General features: G+C 34.7%; 2 protein-coding genes across 2 annotated transcripts; one reads left to right on the top strand and one right to left on the bottom strand.

Annotated features, from left to right (window-relative positions):
- Window positions 1-5,986: 5,986 nt before the first annotated feature.
- On the bottom strand, window positions 5,987-7,160 carry LOC123641560 (olfactory receptor 51A7). The gene has a single exon (XM_045556435.1). It carries the CDS (start codon window positions 7,120-7,122, stop codon window positions 6,184-6,186), a length of 939 nt encoding a protein of 312 aa, XP_045412391.1. The 5' UTR covers window positions 7,123-7,160; the 3' UTR covers window positions 5,987-6,183.
- A 12,047-nt stretch (window positions 7,161-19,207) lies between these two features.
- On the top strand, window positions 19,208-20,143 carry LOC123641559 (olfactory receptor 51A7-like). The gene has a single exon (XM_045556434.1). It carries the CDS (start codon window positions 19,208-19,210, stop codon window positions 20,141-20,143), a length of 936 nt encoding a protein of 311 aa, XP_045412390.1.
- Window positions 20,144-26,522: the final 6,379 nt, after the last annotated feature.

The raw sequence follows: 26,522 nt of genomic DNA, 5'->3' as shown, positions 1-26,522 counted from the left end.
CTTGTTCATCCTTTATAACATCTAATGGGCATGAAATAGAGGAGACATTTATTTATTTACTAACAAACATATACAGGGATGAACAAGAGGTCACAGCCCTCACAGAACTCTCACTCTAGTCTGGCAGGGGTGGGGAGTAGAAATACAATGTAGTATAATGTGGCAAATTGTGTTTTCAAAAAATGGCCACAGAAATAATTCTCATCTCACATTCTCTTCCAGAAACTTGCCGCTCCTCAAGAGGGGGTGTCTATTTCTTCTCCCCTTGCAACTGGGTAGGGCTTTGTAAATGCCTCCTGAATTGAATACTGTGGAGATGACCATGTAACACTTTTAAGGCTTGGTCATAAAAGGTGATAAGTTTTTTGCTGCTTCTTTTTCTCTCTCTCCCTCATCTCCAATCTATCTCTACTTCTCTCTGTCTCAACACTTGCTTGAGGAATCCAGCCCCCAATCTAAGAGTTAGCTCAGACCACATAGTGTGGCCACATGCAGGTGTTCAGTATGCTTTTATGATGAGAACTCGTAACAAAATAGGCATAGATGGAACATACCTCAATATTATAAAAGCCATATATGACAAACCCACCGCCAACATCTTATTGAATGGGGAAAAACTGAAAGCATTCCCACTTAGAACTGGAACCACACAAGGTTGCCCACTATCACCACTTCTGTTCAACATAGTGATTGAAGTTCTAGCCAGAGCAACTGGCAAGAGAAGGAAATCAAGGGTATCCAAATGGGAAAAAGGAGGTCAAACTATTGTTCTTTGCTGATAATATGATCTGATAACTAGAAAACCCCAAAATTATGCCAAGAGACTTCTGAAATTGATAAATCAATGCAGCACAGTCTCAGGTTAGAAAACCAATGTATACAAATCAGTAGCATCATATACACCAACAATAGTCAAGCTGAGAAACAAATCAAAGACTCAATATCTTTCACAATAGCAACAAACAAAATAAATACCTAGAAATCTATTTAACCAAGGAGGTCTTCACAAAAGACCTTTACAGGGAGAACTATGAAACACTGAGGAAGGAAATCACAGAGGATGTAAACAAATAGAAAAATGTAACATGCTCATGGATCAGCAGAATCAACATTGTTAAAATGTGTATACTACCCAAAGTAATTTACAGACTCAGCTCAGTCCCCGTTAAGATACCAACATTGTTTTTTGCAGATCTACTGATTGGATAAGGACCATTGTGCAAAACAATAAGCCTAGAAATCTCATAGGTGGTGGCGGATATGAGATAATATAGGAGGTGGACTTTGGCTACTTGCCTGAGCCTTGAGCCAAAGCTTACATCAGCTTACAGTTCTGAACAAAAGCTTTAAGAATGATTAACACCCAGTTTCAATATAAGGTAGTTCTTCTGTATTTACAAGGACTTGGCAACCATTGGAGCAAGGGTCCACATGCCCCAGTCAAAGCCAGCAGAAACTGGTTACTGCCAAGACCAAGCACAGGGCACACTAGAGCAGTGGGTCCAGGTTCAAGATTATGCCATATCATAATAGCTTAGGTTGTATGGATATTATGTGCTTAATTTGGGGGCTCCTACTCTGAGACAATGCAGTCGTGTGAATTCCCAGCAACTATCCAAACTGGATTCAGGGCCTAAGAGGACTAGGGACTCTCCTATAGCGAGGACTGCTGGTGTTTATGATGGAAGTGGAGACTGCTGAGGGTCTCCAGCTTACTCTTTCCCCATAAGAAGTCCCTTCTAAATCCAAACTGAAGGGAAGTCAGGCAAGAGAGACAGTGTGAAGAGGCAGGGTGCCTCCCTCTGCTCTGTGTGGTGCTATCCTGGGCTTTTGGGCACCACAGTGATTTTGCTGCGTACCTGGTGCTCTCCAGCATACTTCCTCAGTCACTCCCGTCAAAATGTAGTTGTTTATAGTCACATACAGTAGAAATGCAGATGTCCTGGTCTCTTTTTATGGGGGAGATGAGTACCGGGCAACTCTAGTTGGCTCTCTCACTAACATCACTTTAATTGTCTAAGCTATAAATTTTGGATAAGAGTAATATTTACTTCAGATAATTGTTATAAGGATTAAGTGAGACACTATATGTAAGATATTTGGTAAAGTAACGAGCAAATAATACATTGCCAATTAAGTGTGTGCAATATATTTTTCCTATATAGATTACCTTATGTCTCCAGATCACAAAATTGATCCATTCAAGTTTTGCTTCCTTCTACCAGTCTTACAAACAAATTAAAAAACGATTAAATTCCAATGCCTCTCTTACACCACTGTAAATGGCTTCAATTCTTTCAGCTACCATATCTGGGAACAATCCTATAATGCTCTCATTTGGGGAAGACCTAGGAAAGAGGTTCAAGTCTCGTACTTTCTCTGACCTCAGAAAGTTCTTCTTTCTTCCCATTGCTCTTTCACTTTTTACTCATTGGACTTTTGTCTCAAGCTTTTCTTAAGCTTATAATATCTATTTAGATTGTCACTAGAGTTAAAGTAGATGAATTTATGGAAACTTTCTAATTTCCACTTTTTTTTAACAATTTCAGTTACTATTTATTGTGTGACCTTGAGCAATTCACTGAATTATTATTATTATTATTATTTTGTCTGTGGTGCTTGATGCTAAATCAGGGTCTTGCAAGTAATGAATTGTACAGCTCTTTCTTTCTTGTAGGAGTCTTTTGTTCTTTGGTTCTTGTCTGTTTATTCTGGTCTGGGTTCTAATCATGCCTAAAGTAAAACAGGTCCAGCTGAAAGCAGACTACAGGCCTGAAATAAGGCAGAGAAAAATGCAGCAGCCAGATTACAAGGATTCTTTAGGCCCATGGGCTCTGTTCCTTAGTCCAAGATAGGAGGAGAGGATGACAGTGTTTTAAGCAAGTGGGTAACTTAGACTGTTTTACTAAAGATGACTCCGGCTAGAAAGCGGAGAACAGATAGGAGGGTGAGATTGAAGAAAGAAAGCAAATTAGAGAGCTATAGAAAAAATTCTAGCATGGAAAAACGGTGATTTGGACAAGGATTATGGAAGAACAGTTAGAACAGGAAAATTTTCATATACATTTGGGAGAAAAACTTCTGTAGGACTTTGTGAAACCTGGCATGTGAAAATTAAAGTGAGATAGTGAACACTAGCACAAAAATAGACTGAGATGGGGAGAAGTAATAGAGCAAGCAAGTTCTCTGGTCTTTAGCAAATTAGACAGAAACATTTTGGCACACACTATATGATTGTAGTAGGAGGAAAGGAGCTGCCTAAAGGAGTGATAATGTGTTATAATTTGAGATAATTGACATGGTGTATTCAGGGCTCAGTCCACAAGGGATGCTCAAGATTTTGAGCATAGGAAATGAGCAGTTCTTTAATTCAATGGTTGTCACTCATGCATTTATAAATTGATCAACAAATATTTATTCTTTGTCCAAATATGTGCTAAACACTAAGAGTTTAAAACGAAATAATATGTGCAGACACACACATCTCATGGAGTTTACAATTTGGCAGAGACAAAAAACCTTTGAAATAAAGGCTAATATTTATTATAAATTATGGTGTAGAAATCAGTATATCATGAAAGGGAACAAAATCAAGGTATAAATTTGTTATACTTGGAATGAGAAGGTGTCTGTACAGTTTAATAGAGTAAGTATATTTAAGCTGGGTCCTGCTAGAGAGATAAATGGGAGAAACAGAAGTTGAGGAAGTGCATTTGTGACAGGCAGAATTCAACCCCTCCCAATGATTTCAACGTCCTAATCACTGAAACTTGTGAATATATTACCTTACTTGGCAAAAGGTACTTTGCAGACAGGATTAAAGTTAAAGACCTGACACAGTGAGATTAGCCTGGATTTTCTGGGTGGACCCAATATAATTATATGAATCCTTAAAAGCAGAGAGCCTTTCCCAGCCATGGTCAAGAGAAGTTATGGAAGAAAGTCACAGGGAGATGCAATGTTGCTAGCTTTGAAGATGAGGAAGACACTTACAAGCCAAGAATTGTAGGTTACCTCTGGAAGCTGGAAAAAGCAAGGAAACAAATTCTCCTCCAGTTCTTTCAGAAAGAAACACAGGCTTGCCACCTTGATTTTAGGCCAGTGAGACCTATGTGAGAACTCTAGCCTACAGAATTGTGAGATAATAAATTTGTATTGTTTTAAGCCACTAAATTTATGATAATTTGTTAGGCAGCAGTAGAAAACGTATGCAGCATTCTTGACAGAAAACACACCAAAAACAACAGTTAAGGTGCAAGTAACAACATGATGTTTTTATATTACTCAGTTGAGGTGTAAGACAGAAAACTTTAACAGAGAAAGCAGTAGAGACAAGCAGGCCTTGAAGAATGCAAAGGTTTTGCGCATAGGCAGAGCCTTGCAATTATCTTGTAAATTATTACACAGCTATTGAAGGATTTTAAGTGAAGTTAAATTTACATTTTAGAAACATCTTCCAAGTAGCTAATCTGAATGTACAGAATGGTTGGAGAGTTCAGGGGAAGTTTTAAATCTGAACTAAGACAACAGCAGTGAGAATCAATGGATAACAAAGCATATTAGAGATACCTTAATAAGGGAGGATCCTCACTGTTTAATGACACAACCTTGGTTAAAATATATGCTTAATTCCATATCTACATCTGAGTACTATTGTCTTGCAAAAAGGACTAATGTTACTTTCCTAGTCATGACAGATAAGCGACATGTCAGTCTCCTGTTTCAAACTCTCTATAGGATGTCTATCTTTGCAAATTTAGTCACCTGTGCCAAATCCTCTCAAGATAAAATTGATCCTCTTCAACTGGAAGCCAAAAAAAGATAAAATTGAACCCATTGTTCAAACCTCCAGTCCCTTTTAAAATTTTCTCCTTTTCTATTTGTAACAACTCTGTTACCTCAATGCCCCCGAGAGATTGTCATGTGAATCTTAATTCCTTGCCATCCTTCAAATTGAATTTTCAGTCGTATGCTCAATCATTTGATTTTTTTCTTTAAAATATTTCTTCTCTACATGAGAAAAAGTTTAAAATATAAATTTTAGTGAAAATATCATGGTACAAAATTCTGTGTACTGTTGGAGTCCAATTTTTAAAAACATACCAGAGGGGCTGAATTTTTTTAAAGCACAGGAAAAAGACGAAATGGCAGAAGAGACTAAACAGCAAAATCATAGAGTTTAAAATTATTTCTTAGTAAAATTTGTGAATTTCCTATAACTTATATGTTGGTTACAACAAAAACTGTTTTGTTCTGTCTGTGCCCATCCTGAGAGTCATCACTTCACAGCAGGATTATTGTGTTATCTCTGGTTAATCTGCCTTCCTTATCTCTCCCAAATTCAATCCATCTTGCTCATGCTTTCATACACACTGTTCTTAAAATGAGATTTACTATGTTAGGAATAGGTTTAGAGACTAATCTGGCTTTCCGGTACCTCCTAAATTTAGACTTCGGAAGGGTCTTTTAGGTACTCCAAAATCTGATTTACTCATTTTATCCAAAACTATCACTCAGTATTTGCCAGATTACACTCTGTATTCCAACCAGACTAACATCCTTCATATCTGCTATCTGCTCTACTGTTTTACGTTTCCTTGATTGTATAGAGCTTATACTATATATATGTAATAAAGGCTAATTGAATAATATTAATCTACCCAAATCTTACCATTCTTTAAGAGCTAATTCAAATTCAACTGCTTTATCATGTTTTCTTTCAATTTTTCTTAAAATGTTAATTAAACATCTATGAATCATATCAATTCGGGTGTGAAACCATCTGGTCTGGGGCTTTTCTTTTTGGGAAGGCTTTTTTATTGCTGTTTCAATTTCAGTTCTTGATATTGGTCTGTTCAGGAATTCTGTTTCTTCCTGCTTGAGCCTAGGGAGGCTGTGTGTTTCTAAAAATTTGTCCATTTCCTCCACATTTTCCAGTTTGCATGCAGAAAGGTTTTTGTAGAATTCATAGATGATATCTTGTATCATATCATATATCTAATGATTATTTTTTCTATCCTGTTTAAATTATATTCCCAACTTTATTATAAATTCTGCACTGCATAGCTTTTCTCTCTCTCCTTCCAGTCATCCATCAGATAGTGACCACCACTGCACTAAACACATAGCAAGTACCAACAATTACTTACTGGTTGATAATTTATTTTCTAGTTATTCAAGTTCTTATCTCCTACATATGTTAAGCAACTTACCTAAAATCTTCTCCCGGATTTGTCGAGTCTTTACACAGTACACAATGGGGTTCATCAGGGGCGGCACCAGCAAGAACATATCTGCAATGAGGATCACCACAAGGGGGCTTTTGTGCTTGGCAAAGCGATGCATGGCAGCCAGGGTGATGATGGGCACACAGAAGATGAGCACAGCACAGATGTGGGAGACGCAGGTATTTAGGGCCGTGAGCCTCTCTGCCAGAGATGCAATGCTGAGTACCGTCTTCAAGATCAGCACATAAGACAAAACAATCAATGCCAAGTCCAGCATAGTACAGAGAGCAACAAAGAAACCATAGATGACATTAATCTTGTTGTCAGAGCAGGCCAGCTTCATGGTATCCTGATGAAGACAGTATGAGTGAGAAAGAAGATTCTTTTGACAATATTTTAATCTCTTTAGAGTGAAGGGGAATGGAAGCACTAAGAGAATGCTCCTAATGGCTAAGACTAGTCCCATTTTAGCAACCTTGTTGCTAGTAAGGATAGAACTGTATGTTAGGGGATTGTGAATGGCAAGAAAGCGATCCAAAGACATAATTAGAAGCACTGAGGATTCCATGACAGTGAACCCATGGATGAAGAATTCTTGGGCAAAGCAGGCATTGGGTGAAATTTCCATGGCATTGAACAAGAAGATCCTCAGCATTGTAGGAAGGGAGGAGAGGGACAGGCCCATATCAGAGACAGCCAGCATGGCAAGGAAATAATACATTGGCTCATGAAGTGAGGGCTCTGTCTTTATGATAAAGAGAATGGTGCAGTTGCCCATGATGGCAACCAGGTACATGAGGCAAATGGGGATGGAGACCCAAATGTGGGCATGTTCCAGTCCTGGGATCCCCATCAGAAGAAAAAGCTTGACCTCGGAGTTATTGAGAACAGACATGATGTGTGCAAATACGAGCTCTTTAGCCAGATCTGAAACCACATAAACAGAAAGCAGACATACTTTTGGATAAGACTCAGTTCTATGGGATAAGGAGTTCACTTATATACTATGCTCAAAAGCATATTTGGCAAGTTAATCAACTGTAGTGTTGAAAATTTACCATAAGTCCTTAAACATGTTCATATTCTCCAACGTGGAAAATTTACTTCTAACAATTTGTCCTGTTAGTGACTTTTTAGCCTTTTTAACAAAATAATATAACATTAAACCAAATAGAATAATATCAAAGTGGAGCTGCTTTTATTGAATCAGTAATAAGACACCTAGAGTCATTTCCATTGCTTTTTCCATGCAATCTTTTGTATTGTTTTCATGGAATCCTATCTGTGCAACTCCACCACCACTCTGCACACTGACTGCTAAATGCTAAAACACATAGAGTTGTATTTATCTTCATGTATCTGTCATCAACATGATACATGAAATATGGAAGACTCTCAGCAAATATGTAAAGAATGAATGTGAATGGATGAAATATAAGACATGTACAATCATTTCTTAGTACCTTCTCCATATTTTTCTTTGGCAGCAAATAAGGAACATTGATGCACATTCCTGTCACTCGTATTATCCTTGGTAAACTATTCCTATACACAGTATGCATTTAGATATGAGTGAACTTCAGGAAAAAAAATAGCACAAAAGAGCTGTTTGTTCAGAAATATTGACATGATAGTTGGCATCTGAAATCATGAGAGTAAATGAAATCATACTGGAAAAAATGTACAAATTACAAAATTTAAATCTCATAGAACGCTGAAGTACAGCAAGGTTGTTGAGAGGATGTTGCAAAGGAATATCCAGAGAGGTAGGATGTGGTAGGTTTCAGAAAAACAGAATGTTTCAAGGATAGTCCTCAGATCAAATATTGCCCAAACCACTTAGAGTTTTTATTCTTTAACATAAAAATTCAGTCCTCAGACTAATGCACAAACACATGAGCATATATCCCAGCTTGGCAATTTACCGTGTGTGAATCTTGTCATCCTGCTTAAGCCACCAAGCAGATGTTTTCTCTTCTGTTAATCATTGTAAATAACAGTACCTACCTCAGAGTTGCTTTTGACAGTCTGATATAGTCTCTAACATAATGAAGATAATCAGCAAATACAAACCGCTAATAATCACTTCAACAAAATTCCCCTAGCCATTCCTTCCATACATCAAGTGCTAGACTGGCCAAAGATAAATTTTTATTTTTTAAATTGACAATAAAGCTTATTTTTATTTGTCATATTATTAAATAAATGGGACCCTATTGATACTTGGGTATTAAAAATATCTTGATATTTAACCTTTTCAATTTAACCTTCATATTATACCTATTTAACTTTCAAACCATACCGTACACTATACATTTACACAAACATACAGACACTGAAGCCAATTCTTCTTCCTCCCCATAGACGTTTATTCAGACATAAGCTGTTTTTTTTTTTTTTTACTTTCATCCAGCTTTTATTTTCACCTTAACATGTCTTTGGAAAATTATTCACTTTCATTACTAATGTCAGTATACAATAAAGATTAACTGCAGTGGTTCTGGAGTCAGACAGTCCTTAAAACATGATGGGAATATATGCAAATGTAAAAAAGAAAAAAATCTTAAAAATAAGGGATGGTTTTAACAACACAGATTTTAAACTGTTACAAGATGGAATCTAGTAAGAATGAATACAATATTACCAAGTAAGGTTTATACCAGAAATAAATGAAATTAGTTCAATATCAGGGAATTGATGTAATTAGAATATTAACAGATTAGAGGAGAAAATAATTTCTTAAGGAAGACCGAAAAAAATGATAAAATAAACACTTTTTCATGATAAAATCTTTTTTAAACTAAGAGTTAATGGAAACTAGAGCTCATGAAATGTATCTTATCAAAAATCTGCAATGAACATTATACTTGATGATGAACTTTTAGAAACAGTCTCAATTTTAAAAAACAATAAAACAAGGTACCCATAATGGGCACACTAAAAGCCCAACTTAAGCATTATAAAAGGTGTCCATGTAACAAAAACATTTATACCCCCTAAATATTTTGAAATAAAAATGCAAAACAGAAGCCAAGAAACAAACCAGCAAGGTCCCCATCACTGTTTCAGCTTTATAAAGGAGATTTTAGCCAATGTAATAAAATAAATAATAAAAAAGGACTTAAAAGTTATGTATATATTTTTTTCTACATGCTTTCATTTAAGTTTTCAAAGGGATTTTTACCTCCTTTATCAGAACCAGACGCTCAGTGAGTCCCTGAAAGATAAAATCAAGAACTCTCCACTTTAATCTACACATTATGTAGATGTACCTACTTCTGTTTTTCTCAGGGTTGTAGACCCTTGAGAGTAATCAAGCTTACACAGAAACCCCTGGGCCTGGGGCTGGTACATTAACACTTTGGGATATTCAGGTACCTCAGTAGAAGCTAGAGGGAAATTGTAAGACAAAACAACTGGTAGGCTACTCAAGAGAAAGACAAATACTTGAAATCACATTGATAGAAGCAGCTTGAAATATGGCATTCATAGAGGTTGGAAAATGTAGTTAAAGTTACAAAATATCTGTAATCAAAATACTTTGGTTCCAATTCTAAGCCATAGAACTTGACTTTTCTTCATCTCAGCTTAATTATCCACAAAATGGAGATAGTAATATACAAATATCAAATATTCTTAAAAGCACTTTACAAATTATAAAATGGTTTACCAGTAATTCCATTTATGTCTATGATCCATTTTTGGCAAAGATCATTAGATTAATGTTGAAGTAGACATGGCCTATTATACTCTGTTAGATTTCTAAACAGATATCTCAAAACTACATACCTCCGAACTTGTATATTACATTCACTAAGTTCTTTGAAGGCTATCCTTTGTGCTTCATTCATATCTTTCAATTTTTATATTGGTCCTACAAGGGTTTATTTTTTTAATTAATCAATTAATTAATTTTTTAGACAATGTCTCACCCTGTCATCTCGGGTAGAGTGCAGTGGCATCATCTTAGCCCTCTACAACCTCACACTCCTAGGCTCAAGCAATCCTCCTGCCTCAGCCTCCTGAGTAGCTGGGACTACAGACATGTGCCACCACGCCTGACTAATGTATTCTATTTTTTGTAGAGATGAGGTCTCGCTCTTGCTCAGGCTGGCTTCGAACTCCTGAGCTCAGCAATCCTTCTGCCTCAGCCTCCCACAGTGCTAGGATTATAGGAGTAAGCCACTAAGAGTTTAAATTAAATAATAGTTACTCAAGGCTATGAAGCAATATGAAAATCAAAGAAAATTTAAGTAAAAAAAAAGATATATATGTATAAAACAAGAAGATATAGATAGATAATGGTTTTAAGTTTTTTTTTTAAAGCACGTTTATAAATTAAAAAGGAGAAGTTTGGCCAAAATAATGGAAAGACTTTACATTAATAATAAACAGAATTATTATTAACAGGATTTAAAAGAATAACATAAAAAGATATAACCAGGCTCAAACACAACATATACATCTCTTTGAATGATAAAAGGAACAGAAATTTAAAACAATGAGCAGGGATAAGCCTATTCATGGCCAGGTTCCACATCTGGAGAAGACAATCAACTCCCATGGGATAAATAAGATTAAACAGTCTTGTTATAGTCCAACCAAGTTCATTGTCCACTGGTCAAGAGAAAGCCAATGCACTGAGACAGCAGGGGTTATAGCAGAGAGTTTAATATCACAGGTGCCATGCAAGGAGATGCGAGAAATTTCTCAAATCCACCTCCCTGAAGATTTGGGAGAAAGGATTTTTAAAGATAATTTGTGAAAAAAAGTCTAAGCAATTGGGTCTGCTAATTGAGTGGGTTCACGTCAGAACCACAGGGGTGTAGAAATTGTCTTCTTTGCTTAGTTGGTTCTTGGGTGGGGGTCACAATACCAGTTGAGTCAGTTCCTCAGTATGGGCCACTGGTCTGGGTGGGTCAGCCAGTCCACTGGAATGCAGGGCCTGGAAGATATCTTAAAAACTACCCTTAGGTTTCACAAGAGTAATGTTATCTATTGGGAAAGTTAAGAATCTTTATGACCATCAGCTAAGTGACTCCTGAGTAGCAATTACAGAAAAGCAAACTAGGGCACAGTGGCTGGTTATTATCATTATTTTTAGCTTTGCGTGTGCTTTTGCAAAGTTTAGGGCCTTACCACAGTTCTAGCCTTGCATCCCTTTATTAATTTATAAAGGGTGGTTTCCATCTCCACATGAGATCAAGTTACCTGAACCAAACTGACTTATTAAAAGTCATCAGGCATTCTAGAGGATGCTTTGATACCCACCCTATCCTCTTGGTACTTAACATTTTATTTTAAGCCAGTTGGATCTCCAACTGCCAATATCTGCATTTCTTTAAGATAGAACTCCCATGAGCAGGCTTTGTCTACACTCAGCATTCCAGCAACCCTGGAAATCTAAAACCCACCTGGAACAGTCCTCACCAATAATGAACAGATGTAAATTTATAAATATTCTTTCTTCCTTATTCCTGAAGAGGAATAACTGACACACATGTTCTAAACTGTCTTCCAGAGTTACTCAGAAGGACTAATATTCTTTAGTAACTTGCTTGATAACATATGTATCAAGATTTCCTTTTCCTGTACAATTATGGTAAATATTTCTTGGGATCAGCTACCAAATAATTAACTTGCTCTAAAATTATTTTCTCAGTTTCTGCTTTGAGAGGAATGAAAACTGTATGTGAACAATTCATAAAAGAAGGCTAAAAAGTGAATGATCTACATTGCTTACAGAGGCCACCAATCTTAACTGGTTAGAGAAACAGGTTCTTGTCCTGCACTTGAACCATAAGATGGTTGTTGTCTAGATCTGTGACAATCAATAGAAAGCACCAAAATGATGAGACCTAATTCTGAGTTGGCATCTTACAGGACTTTTTGAATAGTGGCAAGAAATCAACAAGGAAAAGTAAAGTTAAATATGACTCTGAGTTGAAGGGAAATGTCCATGAGAAAAAATAAACAATTTTTGAAAAGCAGAATATAATTTGATCTAGCCAAAGAAAAGCAAGAAAGAAGGGAAAAATAAAAGTACAATAAATAGAAGTTAATAAATTAAAGGGCAGAAGATTTCTGAATAAAGAAATAACCACAGTAAATTTAAATGAATTAAACTTCCCAATTAAATGATATAGAGGTAGGTACTAGATTAGAAACAAAAATTTAAAAAATTTTATAATAAGCTTGTTTACAAAAAATACACTGAAACAATAGTACATGCAAAGAATGTAAAAAAATGGAAGAAAAGTGATAGATGAAATAAACATAAAGTCAAAGAAAGCTAGGATGATCATCTTAATATCATACAAAGGACAAGGAATGACAGTGTATACCAATAAGAAGAAAAATAGAAATATAATTTATTTCTATAATAATGTTATACATAATCCAAAATGTATAGCCTCAAAATATACCAGGCAAATTAAATACAAACTTACATGTCATATAGTATTTACATTCCTAAGTATTTACTCAAAAGAAATGAAAACATCTGTAGACATAATTATTTCTATATAATCATGCATAGCTAATATATTAATAATAGCTAAAGCTTGAAAAAACCCAAAGGCCATTAATTGATCTATTTTAAAAATGTGGTAGCTTCTCTGCACAACACCATAATGATTGGCAAGAACAAGCACCTTATAAAAGGTAACAAAAAAGAGCCACAAACAAAGTGGTTGATATATTTTCTAAGAAAGATCAGTATAATATAAAAGTACCAGTTATGCTCAGTATAAGAAATATTGGACAAACATAATCACAAGGACTTAAGCAACGGAAATTGCATCTGATGACCTTAAAGTTTTGTTTTGAAAATAAACCTCATTGACCCAATATTGGCAAAGTTGCATTTAGAAAATCTCAAGCTAATTACTAAAGATGTTGAAGGAAAAAACTGCCTGACCAATTCCCATGGCCTAGCCCTTACCCATGACAAAATGTACTTCATGGTCAAAAAGTGGCAAACTGTGATTGAAGATCATATTGATGTCAAGAATACTCATGGTTATTTACTTCCTCTGCTCTGTGTTGATTTTTACTAAAAAACACAACAATCCAATTCAGGATACTTCTTACAAACAGATCCATCAAATCTGGAAGAACATGATAAAAGTCATGACCTGAGAGGACCGGACAAGTGACTTGAAAGGAGTTGTTAAGAAATTGATTCTAGACAGCCCTAGGAAAGACATAGAAAAGCCTTGCCAATCTAGTAATCCTCTTCACGATACATTTATTTAAAAAATAAAAATGTTGAATTGGGAACATTCATGGAGGTTCATGGAAAAGGAAGTAGTCCTGCAAAAGTTACTGGCATGAGAGAGGTTCTAAAGTTGAACAAGCTGATAGATATGTGCCATGTGTCTAAAAATCTGCTTACAATTCAGATATTAATGATGACTAATTAAAAGTATCATTTATGAAAAAATGTAGTATATTCACATAACAAGATATTACCTTGTAATATAGAAGAATGAATTACTAATTCATGCAACAGGATGCATTATTTTTTAGAATCTGAAGTAAAGAGAAAGAAGTAATACACAAATGATTACATAGTACATAATTCCATTTATATGAAACTCTAGAAAATACAAATATAATCTATAATGCTGGAAGACAAATCAGTGATTGTCTTTGGCTATGATGAAGAGGTGGATTTTGTCATGATAAAAATGTTCTATATCTCAATTGTGGTGGTGATTATAAAGATGTATATGTTTGTCAGAACTGTGAACTCTACATTTCCAATGAGTATGACTCCAATAATTAGAATACATGTATTTGAACACAAAAGTGTAAAATGCAAGAGTTGCCCCACTTACAATTATTTCCAGTGACCTGTGTGGGAAATTTGCACGTCTTATTTCTGCAATTTGGGTTCTATTGGACTAAAGGTTCCCATTTCCAGAGTTGGAGACACAGTAAGGGTACAAGTAAAATGTAAGTTACACTCCTACTTAGTAGCATTGATCTCTTCTAAAACTAAAGACTAGCTGGTAAGGAAAGAGGTCACTAACCTGACAGTGGTAATCAATCCATGATCATCCAGAAAAAATGGGGCTGCTGCTAAACAGTGAAGGAGTGGAATATGTTCAGTACATGGTCAGTACCCAAGAGGTTGACTGGTTTGTTTCCTGGTAATTCTCTACAAATTTTGATGATAAATTAGCCAGTGCAGTAGCCATAGCCTGAGAAGGGCATTGTATTCAGTCATTTGTACCCTTTGGGAATAAGGGCCTGGGTCACTCCACCATGAAAGACACCAAGACAGTAAAGCTTCTAGCTTTCAGTAGAGGGGAATTTAGAATGGATTACAGAGATGGAAGATGATAAGATCAGTTGAGGTTTCAAGAACACCTGCAATGGTGTCTGCTGTAGTTAACTCACTAAGTTTTTAAATTTATGTCTTCTTGGTCAAATGAAATAACCCAAACACTGGAGAAGCTATTCCAACTGTTTAATACATGAAACAGTTGTATTCCAGTAGTTCAAGTACTGACAGTTATAAATGATACAGTGAATCACCCAGTCATCCTTATTTCAGAACTGAGGTACCAGCTCCCAGCTTCCAGAAGTTTTGGCTGCTGTTGGAATACAGCTAAGCCCTTTTACTGGAATCGTTTTGATTCAAATAAAGCTGCTTCACCCAGTTTATGCCTCTTGGTGGTGGAAAGACCATATTCAGTGATGGATTGGCTTAGGGGTAAAAAAGACCTTGTCTTTTTCCTCTTAGCTTTAATTTAGGCAAACTATAAAGGGCTATTCCAGTACCAGACTTTCCTTCAGCATTAACTGAGGCCTTCATTATTACTGCCTTGAATGACAAATTACCTTTTTAACCCATCAAGCTTCCTTCCCACTTTTACAGGTATTTTTCTTGAAAGTACACACACACACACACACACACACAAAAGAGGAGAAAGAAAGAAAGAGAGAGAGAGAAAGAAAGAAAGAAAGAAACCCTCCTGCATGCTAGTCTTTATCTAAGAGTCCATTTTCTAAATTCCTAATGAATGTTATCTTAAATAGTATATCCAAACCAATAACTTCTGGAATAGATGGGTTGAGGGTTTCTTCCTCATGGAGGAGTTAAGTAAATGTCTTCTATATGTTAAGGAATATACCCATGGACATCTTTGAGGAAGATAAATAATGCCAATACAAATATCCATTTTTCCTCATGATTTATTAATGTAATTCACAGAATTTTACCCTGATTATAATGTGGAAGGGTATGAGTTACGTTAATCCCCACATAAATTATGGGGAAGTCCTGGACAGGATAAAAGTCATAATTTTCTATAGTACAATAAAAGAATATTAGGTGTAAGACTTATTAAACTGAAACTCTGAAAGTAATTGGCCATTTGTATTTGAGATGAGTGCCACAGCAGCAAATCCCAAGCACGATAAATATGAAAAGAGTTAACAGACACATCATAGTCAAATTCTGAAAACTAAAGAAAAAGAGAGAAATATTAAAAGCAGAGAAAAAAAAAGATATTCATATAGAGAAATAATGATAAGGATGACAGCTAACTTCTCACTGGAAACAATGCTGTACTTAAGACAATAGGATTACATTTTGAAAGTACTGAGGGAAAAATTTGTCAACCTAGAATGAAAAATTTATCAAAATTATCTTTCAAAAGACAGTAAAATATGTACATTTACAGATAATCAAAACCCAAGAAAATTCACAGCCATAAGACCTGCACACAATAAATGCTGAAGGAAGTTTCCCAAGCAAAAGTACAATAATACAAGGCAGAAACTTGTATAAGCAGGAAAAAATGAAGAATACCAAAAGGGGTGAATATGTGAGTAAATATAAACTATTTTTTTATCTTTTATGAATTGCTGGAAGAGATAATTTATTATTTAAGAGTTACAATGTATTGAGAGCTAAAAACTTCTTTAAAGTAGAAACATACACTTGATGTAATTATATACAGGATAAAAATGAGTTAAATGGGAGTATATTGTGAAAAGTTTCTTGCATTATATATGGAACAATATAATATTAATTTATGGTGAACTCTGAAAAGTTAAGTTTGCTTACTTCAAGGAACTATTAAGAAAAGAAAAATAAGTATAGCTAAAAAGCCAGTGGAGGAAATAAAATGAAATACTGAAATACACTTGATTGAATTTGATTTAAAGATTTAAAAGAAATGAGGAATGTTATAATAAAGAAGAGAAAAGAGAAAATTAGAGAAAACAAATAAGACAATTATAGAAATAAAACTAGATGTATCAATAAAATATTAAATGTAAATTGGCTAAAGACCCAATTACAAAACAGCACTTATCACAATAGATTAAAAATATATGGTGATTATAAAAATTACATGTAAAATATAAGGACAGGTTAAGAGTAAAAGAATAGGGAAAAAATATCATGTATATAATATGTATAGTCAGTGTGGCCGTATTATTATTATTAGAGAATATAGACTTTAAAGCATGACATTATCACCAAGAAAAAGAGAGGCATTTTGTAATGATGAAAGGATCAATCTATCAAGAATTCACAAAGATCCTAATGTATATACATGTGGTAGGAAAGCTTCAAAATACACAAAATAACCAATAACAGAACTAAAATTAAAAAGACAAATTCACAATCAGATTTGGAGATTTTAGCACTCCTGTGGTGGAATGTTACTAGTTTGCATATGTACATAAAAATCTATTGAGCTGTACACTACATATTTCTGCATCTTACTATATGTAAATTGTATTTCATTAGTAAAGTAAGGAAAAACACCTTTCTTGAGTATAAGAAAAAAGAAACAAAGAAATGTGAACCTAAATAATAATATACCGGTTAATTTGGTGTTAAGTGATTTCTTGGTAGCCTCAACTCCTTTCCCTAATCAAGGGTCGGCTCTCCTTGATGTATTCAGGTTTCTAAAACCTTTGGTCCCTCCTAATCTAACTCCACCATGGCCTTGTGGGAACCAGTGAGATAAAACTGTGGTCTTGAACCAGACTCCCTTCTGGGAATTTCTAGAAAATATTTCAAGGAGATCATTTCTTTAGAGAGACAGGCAGAAGTGGAGGAACTGGTGTCCCATGAGAGCAAACCTCAGAAGACAGCTCAAGCAATCTGTGGTGTGTACATAAAAATCATGGCCAGCAGACATAGGACACTAAGGCTGAGAAGGCTCTAGCCTAAATTCAATTCGTTTCCCTATGTAGCTAAATGGTAAGTGAAACAGGGCCATAACATAATGTTGTCTTACAATATGGCTTTATCTCCTGAAGTGTCCCTGAAACATGAATACTCTAAGGACTTGGAGAGGACATAAATAAGGGTGGCTGTAGTAGAAGCTCCAAAATTTTAGTGTAGGAGGGACTCAGAAGTAAAACATCAAAATTGGATGCAATGGGCAGTGGAAGAAGCTATAATTTCCTGACAAAAGGCAAGTTTCACTTAAATTTGGAGAAGAAGCTATGAAAATGAAAAAGACACTAAATTTCTGTTTAGCCATCCCTTAACACTTTTCACTCCACCTATGTATTGTTCATCTCAGAGATCATATGATTGATCATTCACAGTAAAACAAAATGCTAGACTCAGAACTCCAGGTTATGAACAGTGACCCAGACATTTGTGGAAAGAGCATTTTGAGCTGAGGTATAGCAGTCCTGAGATGGAAAGATGTTGGCATGTTTGAGGGGTTATGAAAAGGAGTGTGGTTGTAGTACACTGGAGAAGTTTCTAGAGGTATCCTATTTGGCCTTATCAGCTATGATAAGATGTATAGATTTTATTATAAACATGAAGGGAAATATTGGAGGAATGAGAGATTAGATAGATATAAAGTTATTTTTCATTTAAGATTTTATTTACTTTGATACTGATATTTAAATTTTTAAACAGGAGTTCATCTAATCCAGACTGTATTTTATGTAATATATAATTTAAATAATATATGCATGTATTATATTATGTAGAGCAGTTTTTGCAAGCAGGCTGGGGGAAAAAGGAGTATTAAAAATGACTTTGTTAACGGCATATAGAAGGGAGTTGAGACAAAAGCCAAGGGTATCAGGAAGAAAGAGACAACTACCAAGAAGAACTGAGTCTTCCAAAGCCAGAGGGTTAAATTCAGGCTGGAAAAATATTGACATTAGCAGAAGGATATTTAGAAACACAAAATGCTATGTGAGTTAAAGGAATTAGTCATAATTTATTACAATTATATTAAATTGAAATAAATAATAAATAATAACAAGCATATTATTATTAATAATATTATTGATTATTAATTATTAATAATAATCAACAATAAGGTGGGATTTTCACAGTGCTATAAGTGAGGGCTAATATTCAAGACATATGGCCTATTTTATGTCCTTTCTTTGGACTGCTTACTACAGAGAGCTAGCGAGTAAAAACAGCTTTTAGAAGCTCAAGAAATAGCCTTAAAAGTGTTTGCTGCAAATGACTAGAAATTAGAGAAATCTAATTTTATACTTTCTTAAAATCCACTACCTGGAATTTCCTTGTCCTTTTTTTTTTTTTTTTCAATTCTATGTTCTGGACCAGGAAAAAGATGTAACCCTATAGTCCAGACTGACTCTATATAATTTTTCACTGGATTGGGATGCTGAGGAGCAAAGCCTAATAGTATAAGGGGAAATTGTTTGCGGTTACTGCTCTTTACGTGAGTATTTTTTTTCCCAAAAACTTAACAGAAATGTATGACTGGTCAAGACAATATCCTTATTTCTGGTTCTCCTTGTCAGTTAACATTATCTGACTCTATTATAATCTGTTTAGAATTAATACCTCAATCTTTTATTTCTTAAAATGGTAAGTCTTTCAAAATTGCATTCTTTTGTTTATTTCTCAGACAAATGTGCTGAAAGGAGGAAGACAAATGTACAACTGATCCGTGTTGAAAGTGTCATTTTAGATACAAAAATAAATACTTTCCAGTAGACTCAACATGAACATTCTCAATTCTTCTGAAATTGAAATTACCACCTTCTTCCTGATTGGAATCCCAGGGCTGGAGCATGTTCAGGTGTGGGTCTCCATCCCCATATGCCTCATGTACCTGGTAGCTGTCCTGGGTAATTGCACCATCCTCTTTGTGATCAGGACTGAGCCATCACTCCATGCACCCATGTACTATTTCCTTTCCATGTTGGCTGTCTCTGACCTGGGTCTGTCCCTCTCCTCCCTACCCACTATGCTGAGGATCTTTGTATTCAATGCCACAGGAATCTCTCCAAATGCCTGCTTTGCTCAAGAATTCTTTATCCATGGATTCACAGATATGGAATCCTCAGTGCTTCTGATCATGTCATTCGACCGCTTTTTGGCCATCCGCAACCCGCTGAGATACAGCTCTATCCTCACCAGTGCCAGAGTTGCCAAAATGGGGCTGATGTTTCTCATTAAAAGCATGCTATTAGTACTCCCATTTCCTTTCACTCTTAAAAGATTGACATATTGTAGGAAAAGCCTACTTTCTCATTCCTACTGTCTCCATCAGGATGTCATGAAGCTGGCCTGCTCTGACAACACAGTCAACTTTTTCTATGGTTTCTTTGTTGCCCTCTGTATGATGTCAGACAGTGTGTTCATTGCTGTGTCCTATGTGCTCATCCTGAAAACTGTGATGGGAATTGGGTCCCATAAGGAGCGGCTGAAGGCTCTCAACACCTGTGTCTCCCACATCTGTGCTGTTCTTATCTTCTACGTGCCCATCATTGCTTTGGCATCCATGCACCGCTTTGGCAAGCATAAGTCCCCAATGGCCATGATCCTCATTGCCGACATTTTCTTGCTAGTGCCACCTCTAATGAATCCCATTGTATATTGTGTGAAGACACGACAAATTCGTGACAAGGTTTTGGGAAAACTAGGTCTAAAATAAAGTTATGAGACAAAGTGGGGCAGGGTCATCCAGGAACAGGGAAGAAAACAATATATTTCTAAGCAAAGCATTATCAATGATTTATCATTATCTTTCTTAATCTTCCTTATACAGTTGGCTTTCCATATCTATAGGTTCTTTGTCTACAGATTCAAAATATTAATGAAACAGGGATGGTTGCATCTGTACTGAGCATGTACAGACTTTTTTGGTCATGATTCCATAAATGGTACAAATATTTACACAGCATTTACATTGTATTAGGTATTATAAGTAATATATAGATGAATTAAAGTATATGGGAGGATATGAGTAGATTATATGCAAATACAATGCCCTTTTATATATGAGACTTGAACATCCTCAGATTTTGGTATCCCTGAGGGTCCTGGAACCCATCCTCTAAGAATACCAAGGGATGACAATAATCAGTATAACATGTAGGGCTAAGACATCTGTGAGCATAGGACTGACATGGACATTTGCAGCATGTATGGAACAATAATAGAATACTATTAAAATCATGAATTAACACACAGATATGTGATTTTTGTTACATTGTTTACAGCACAAGGACAAGTACATGTGGCAGGAGGGATTCTATCCCCTTGGAGATAATGAATATGAAAGAAGCTAAAGGTTAAAGGATGTTACTCCATTCTAATTATTGGTTTTCTTTCATGTGGCCTTCAGACACATTGTATTTCTTAAGGAGCCTTAAGTCAATCCTGTGGGAATTCTTGACTTCCCATTTAAGTGAAAGAAGTCTATTGTGAAGTATGAGTTTGCTAACAATATTTGCCCTTTGTTATTTCCTTAACAATCAAATAGGGACAACCAGTGATTCTTTTACTTTATGGCTTCCATAGTCTTACATTATGACAGTAAACTCTCTCAGAAAATTCTTTTAGAAAAACTAGCTTTTTTTTCTACATTACTCCAAACTTCTAATAAGTCATAACTACAGAAAGGAGAACAGAGGAATGATTGTGCTATTAGTAGGAAGTAGGAAAGGTTAAAAGAAAAAAAAAAAGCAGTAATTCTTTTGAAAAATATTTATTCACATCCTTAGCCCACTTTTTAATTAATTAATTAATTTATTTTTGATATTATTGAGTTGTTTGAGTTCCTTCTAAAGTCTGGATGTTAGTCCCCTGCCAGATGTATAGTTTGCAAATATTTTCTCCCATTCTCAAGGCTGTCTGTTTATTCTGTTGATTATTTCTTCTGTATTAAGTTCCATTTGTTTATTTTGTGTTTGTTGCCCATGCTTTTGAGGTCTTAGTCATGAATGCTTTGCCTAGACCAATATGCAAAAATGTTTTCCCTAGGTTTTCTTCTAGTATTTTTACGGTTTCAAGTCTTTAATCCATCTTGAGTAGATTTTTGTATATGGTGACAGGGGTCCAATTTCATTCTTTGGCATATGGCAATCCAATTTTCCCAGCATCATTTGTTGAAAAGCGTGTTCTTTCCCCATTGTATGCTCTTGTTGACTTTGTCAAAGACTAGTTGGCTGTAAGTATGTGGCTTTAAAACATTGATATTCTTGATTAATTGCTCTAAAATATATGTTCTAAAATAATGATTCTTTCCTTGTTTAGGCACTTGCTATTTTAAACTCTGATATAATCAATTTATATTAAACAAGCTAGAAATAATTTTAAACAAGCAGAAAATAATTATATTATCCAATATATAATTATATGCATGAATCAATGGTTTCATATTTTAAAAAGATAAGTAACCAACTGAAGATGATCATGTACCTCAAATTATTTTCTGAAAAATTTATTTCTTGTCCATCTTTTATTTGTGAGTACTTAGTAGTAGACAATGTTATAAATTATAAAATTTTAGATAAATCAATTCTTAACAATTTTATATTACGAATCGAGAGAAAACTATTTCAATTAATAGAGTGCAATATTTTACTGCGTATGTTGAACTCACCAATAATTATTATTTCTGTTTCAAAGAACCATTTTGAAGAAGGCTCAAATATTCTTGTATTTTTTAAATGGGTAAATATTCATATATATGCTATGTCCCCAGGTGAGTTTAGGTAAGTTCTTATTGTTCAATAGCTGATCCTGGATAAGATGCCCACGGCCTAATCAAGGAAGGGAGGGACAACCTTGCCCCCTTCCAGGGTGTAGTATTCAATTCTTTTTCTGTGGCCCCAGCCATTCTCCAAGTGTGTTATAATTATTAGCTCACGTCTGTCTATTCTACTTGTATTTTGTTTCCTGCAAGGAATTGTGTTAATCAAATTCACTGGCCTTGGCATATCTCCATTACTTGTAGAGTATATATAAAATGGCATCTGACTAGTAGTCTGACATACTGCCCAACTACTACTGAAAAACAAAAAAAAAAAAAATCAAAACAACAAAAAAGGCCGGGCGCGGTGGCTCACGTCTGTAATCCTAGCACTCTGGGAGGCCAAGTGGGGTGGATTGCTCGAGGTCAGGAGTTCAAGACCAGCAGGAGCGAGACCCCGTCTCTACTAAAAATAGAAAGAAATTATCTGGCCAACTAAAAATATATATAGAAAAAATTAGCCGGGCATGGTGGCGCGTGCCTGTAGTCCCAGCTACTTGGGAGGCTGCGGCAGTAGGATCGCTTGACCCCAGGAGTTTGAGGTTGCTGTGAGCTAGGCTGATGCCACGGCACTCACTCTAGCCTGGGCAACAGAGCGAGACTCTGTCTCAAAAAAAAAAAAAAAAAAGCCTTTGACAGCTAGGACTATGATGATAAATTACAAGTGCGCTGAGCATCTGAAATGATAGAAAACTTATTGCCAAAATAGTAAGGGGTAACTATAAATTTCAAGTCAATGAAGCTGTCCTGTAAAGCGGTTCATGTCTGTTAAACCACAAGGAAAAGCAAACACGTTGTCATCAAAGACACAAAGACAAATGTTTATCCCCCTTTTTGTGTTTGTCCTCAATTCAGAAATTCGTATCTGTACTAGGCATAAATGACTCAAGTCATAAAATGTCAATAAATATTTCTAGATAGAAGAATTAATAGGATAAAAATTGTATCTCTCAATCATCAGATGGGTTTAATATTTCTAATTAAGCTTCCAGTAATATTTCTTTGGTAATTACCAATATAATTCTAAAAATAGAGTTATAGGAGTAAACTGGAGAGTATATAATAAAATAAACACAATACAAATAATAATACAGCTCACTATGATAATGACATTCATTAAACAGCTGTAAAATTGTGTTATTTATTCAACAAATCAATGAGCATTACAAAGAGATAGAATGAACACACTGCAGTACACCACATAAGCCCTGAAAACTTAACATACAATAAAAGAATATCAGAACATTATATAAAATAAATTGATTAGTCAAATAATACAGGTAGGAAAAAATGACAACCTATTTAAAATTTCATATTTGTTATTTGTGATGTTTATCACACACAAAAACAAATTAAAAGTTAAGTGCAAAAATAACTTAAAATCTGCTTAAATATAAGTAAATAAATAATTTCTGGATGGGAATGATTTTCTAATTAAATAATTACAATGGAAAAGTGAAAATAAAAAGTGTTACATGTTTTTACCAAAAAACAATTAGTTATGTGTATAAAATTTAAATAGTCATAATTTAGAAGATAATAACAACAGGAAACATCCAGCATTTCCCAGGTTCCAGGCATTGGGCTCTGTGTTTACCAGAATCAACATCATTAACTTCAGCAAGAGCATGGAAAGGTAGATTATATTACTTCCTCCTCTTTTCTGGATTAGAAAGTTACAGATTTAAGTTAAACAACTCTCTTCCAAGGATATAGAGCCATAAAGTATTAAGTCATGAAATCTAAACTCATACAGTATGATTCCAGAGCCTATAACTTGAGCCCCCACAAGAACCCAGCAGATATTTTGCCTCCCTCTAAATTTAATAATTTACATTTCTAGGAATCTAAGAACATAATCACAGGTAGGATCAAATATATATTTATAAAAGTATATACCAAGGGTTACTGAAATGTTAAATAATAAGAAATAACAACATAATCCATGATATACAAATATGGTTAAATGTTATTCACCAATGCAGCACAGCATCAACAACTAAGTGGTATTTGCTAAACCCTATGTTAGGAGTTAAGGGTTAAATGAAAGATAAGAAATAGGTCTATTATCAAGGAGCTTACAGTCTGGTGGTGGGGAGATGTAAATAAATAACAAGATATGCTAAGTAAAGTATAGTAAGTTTAATTACATATCTAGGAAAGCATACATTAAAGAATGGCAATGTGCCTATTTTGGTGGAGAATCAAAGGAAAGTTTCCTAGAAGTTAAGTCTAATAAAAAATTTTACTATTTAATAGAGAATAATGAATAAAATCAAGCAAACAAGTAAGATATACATTTGAGTATAAACTTATTTCAGTTTATGAATATATATATACATGTGTGAACATGTTTTAGTTTATTAAAAGAAAGATTAGGTCTTACACAGTCACGAGTTCCTTAACACTGGGGATTCATTCTGAGAAATGCATCCTTGTGGGAACATCATATAGTGTATTTATGCAAACCTAGATGGTAGAGCCTATTGCTCCTAGGCTATAAAACTGTACAGCATGTTACTGTATTAAATACTGTAGGCAATTGTAACACAATGGTAAGTATTTGTGTCTATAAACATATCTAAACATAGAAAAGGTACAATCAAATACTGGAATTATAATCTTATGGGACTGTAGTCATATTTGCAGTCTGTCATTGACTGAAATGTCATTTTGGAGTGCATGACTGTATTATATAATCTCTCAGTATGGTTCTAAATAATTTTATTATATTTTTTATGTTTTTAATAATTTTCCCTATTTCTCAATATATTCACAAATTTAATTATATATAATATATGACATTTATAATCAGAATAAAGCTCCAAATATATTAAATACATTGCTTGAACTAATAACAAAACACAAATTCATATCCTATTAACTGATAAAAATGTTTTTAGTGTTGGGTAAGCAGTTGCATTTCGAGTCAGGTATGAAAAGTACATTCAAAATAGTAGAAGATTAACACACACAGCAGCCTGCCCTAGGTACTGACTGAAATAAAACTGAAAGAATTATTGCACATTTCACAATTTTTCATCTAAAACCTTTAAAATTCAGAATTTTTAATACATTAGAGGGGCCATATGGCTTTTGAGGCAATATTTCTGAATTGAAATATATGAATAAATAATAATCCATATATATGCTCATATCTTTTCCTGCTAGGTTTTTCAGCCAATAATTTTTGGCACAAATGTTAAGATAATTTTTTGAAAAAGCTATTGTTTTTCAGATGTTTTGAAATTTCTGAATTGTGAATAGAGAATTATAGATCTACCAAGAAAAACTTTAGAAAAGTCTTCAAAAGAAGAAAAAAAACAAAATGAATAAATAATAAACATCTGGCAGGTAAAAAAAAAAAAAAGAAGCAATTATAAGAGCAAAGACATCTGAAAGAACTAACTGATGTAGGAGAGTCTGGATGGTGAGACTGGGGAGTGAGCTGGGTTGTCTACTCTGCCACAGGTTAACTCCAGTGTCAGAGCCTCTGCCACAGTGTGACACTCTCTAAGGAAAACGGTCTCTTGTTTCCCAGCCCGTGGATCCTCATTGCCACTGTCCCTTTCAGATGCTATATAAGCCCTCTCCATCTCCAGGTGCACTGACATCTGGGCTCAATAACATGAATGTTAAAAAATATTGTTTGGCATTTTATATCATTTCCTGAAGTCCTCATATTCCTAAACTCACCAAGTGACTTCACCTAGCACATGCTCAACTCTGTAACAGTTTTATCTGTCCCAACCCCAATACTGGCAGTCTTACTTAAACCTACAAAGTCCTCATAAATAATCCTTAAGGTTGTGGTTTTACCCTGGGTTCACTAACAGCCTGTCTGTTTTAAAAGAATTCTTCTGTCCTTAATTCTTAGTATGGAACAAATGTCTAGAAACTAGATATATCTTGAGATTCTTGTACTTTTGCATAATAGCTATATTTTTTCCTTTTAATGAGGATAAAATCAAAGAGACATTTATTTGGCAGCAATAAGAGAATGAAATATTGAAAAGGAAAATACTGAATTGTAGTACAATTGGAATATAAAGACTGCCCTCAGAGTGCACGAGGCCAAGAGACATTTCTGGTGTAATGCTGAGTTTAGAGCCTGAAAAATTGAATTTTATTTCCAGTTACATTGCTTTCTAGGATGGTCATGCATTTTCTTTTTTCCACTTAAAATAATAGCTTCTGCCACACAATCTTCTGTGATCTAAATCACCTGAATATGCTGTATAAAAACAAAATCATACAAATAATTTTAATTATAAAT

Source organism: Lemur catta, chromosome 7 (assembly GCF_020740605.2).
Source record: "Lemur catta isolate mLemCat1 chromosome 7, mLemCat1.pri, whole genome shotgun sequence".
Taxonomy (NCBI): Eukaryota; Metazoa; Chordata; class Mammalia; order Primates; family Lemuridae; genus Lemur; species Lemur catta.
This window is presented reverse-complemented; position numbering and strand designations above follow the sequence as displayed.

Coding starts and splice junctions, on each gene's coding strand:
- LOC123641559 (XM_045556434.1), top strand. CDS start 19,208: ATGAACATTCTCAATTCTTCTGAAATTGAAATTACCACCTTCTTCCTG.
- LOC123641560 (XM_045556435.1), bottom strand. CDS start 7,122: ATGTCTGTTCTCAATAACTCCGAGGTCAAGCTTTTTCTTCTGATGGGG.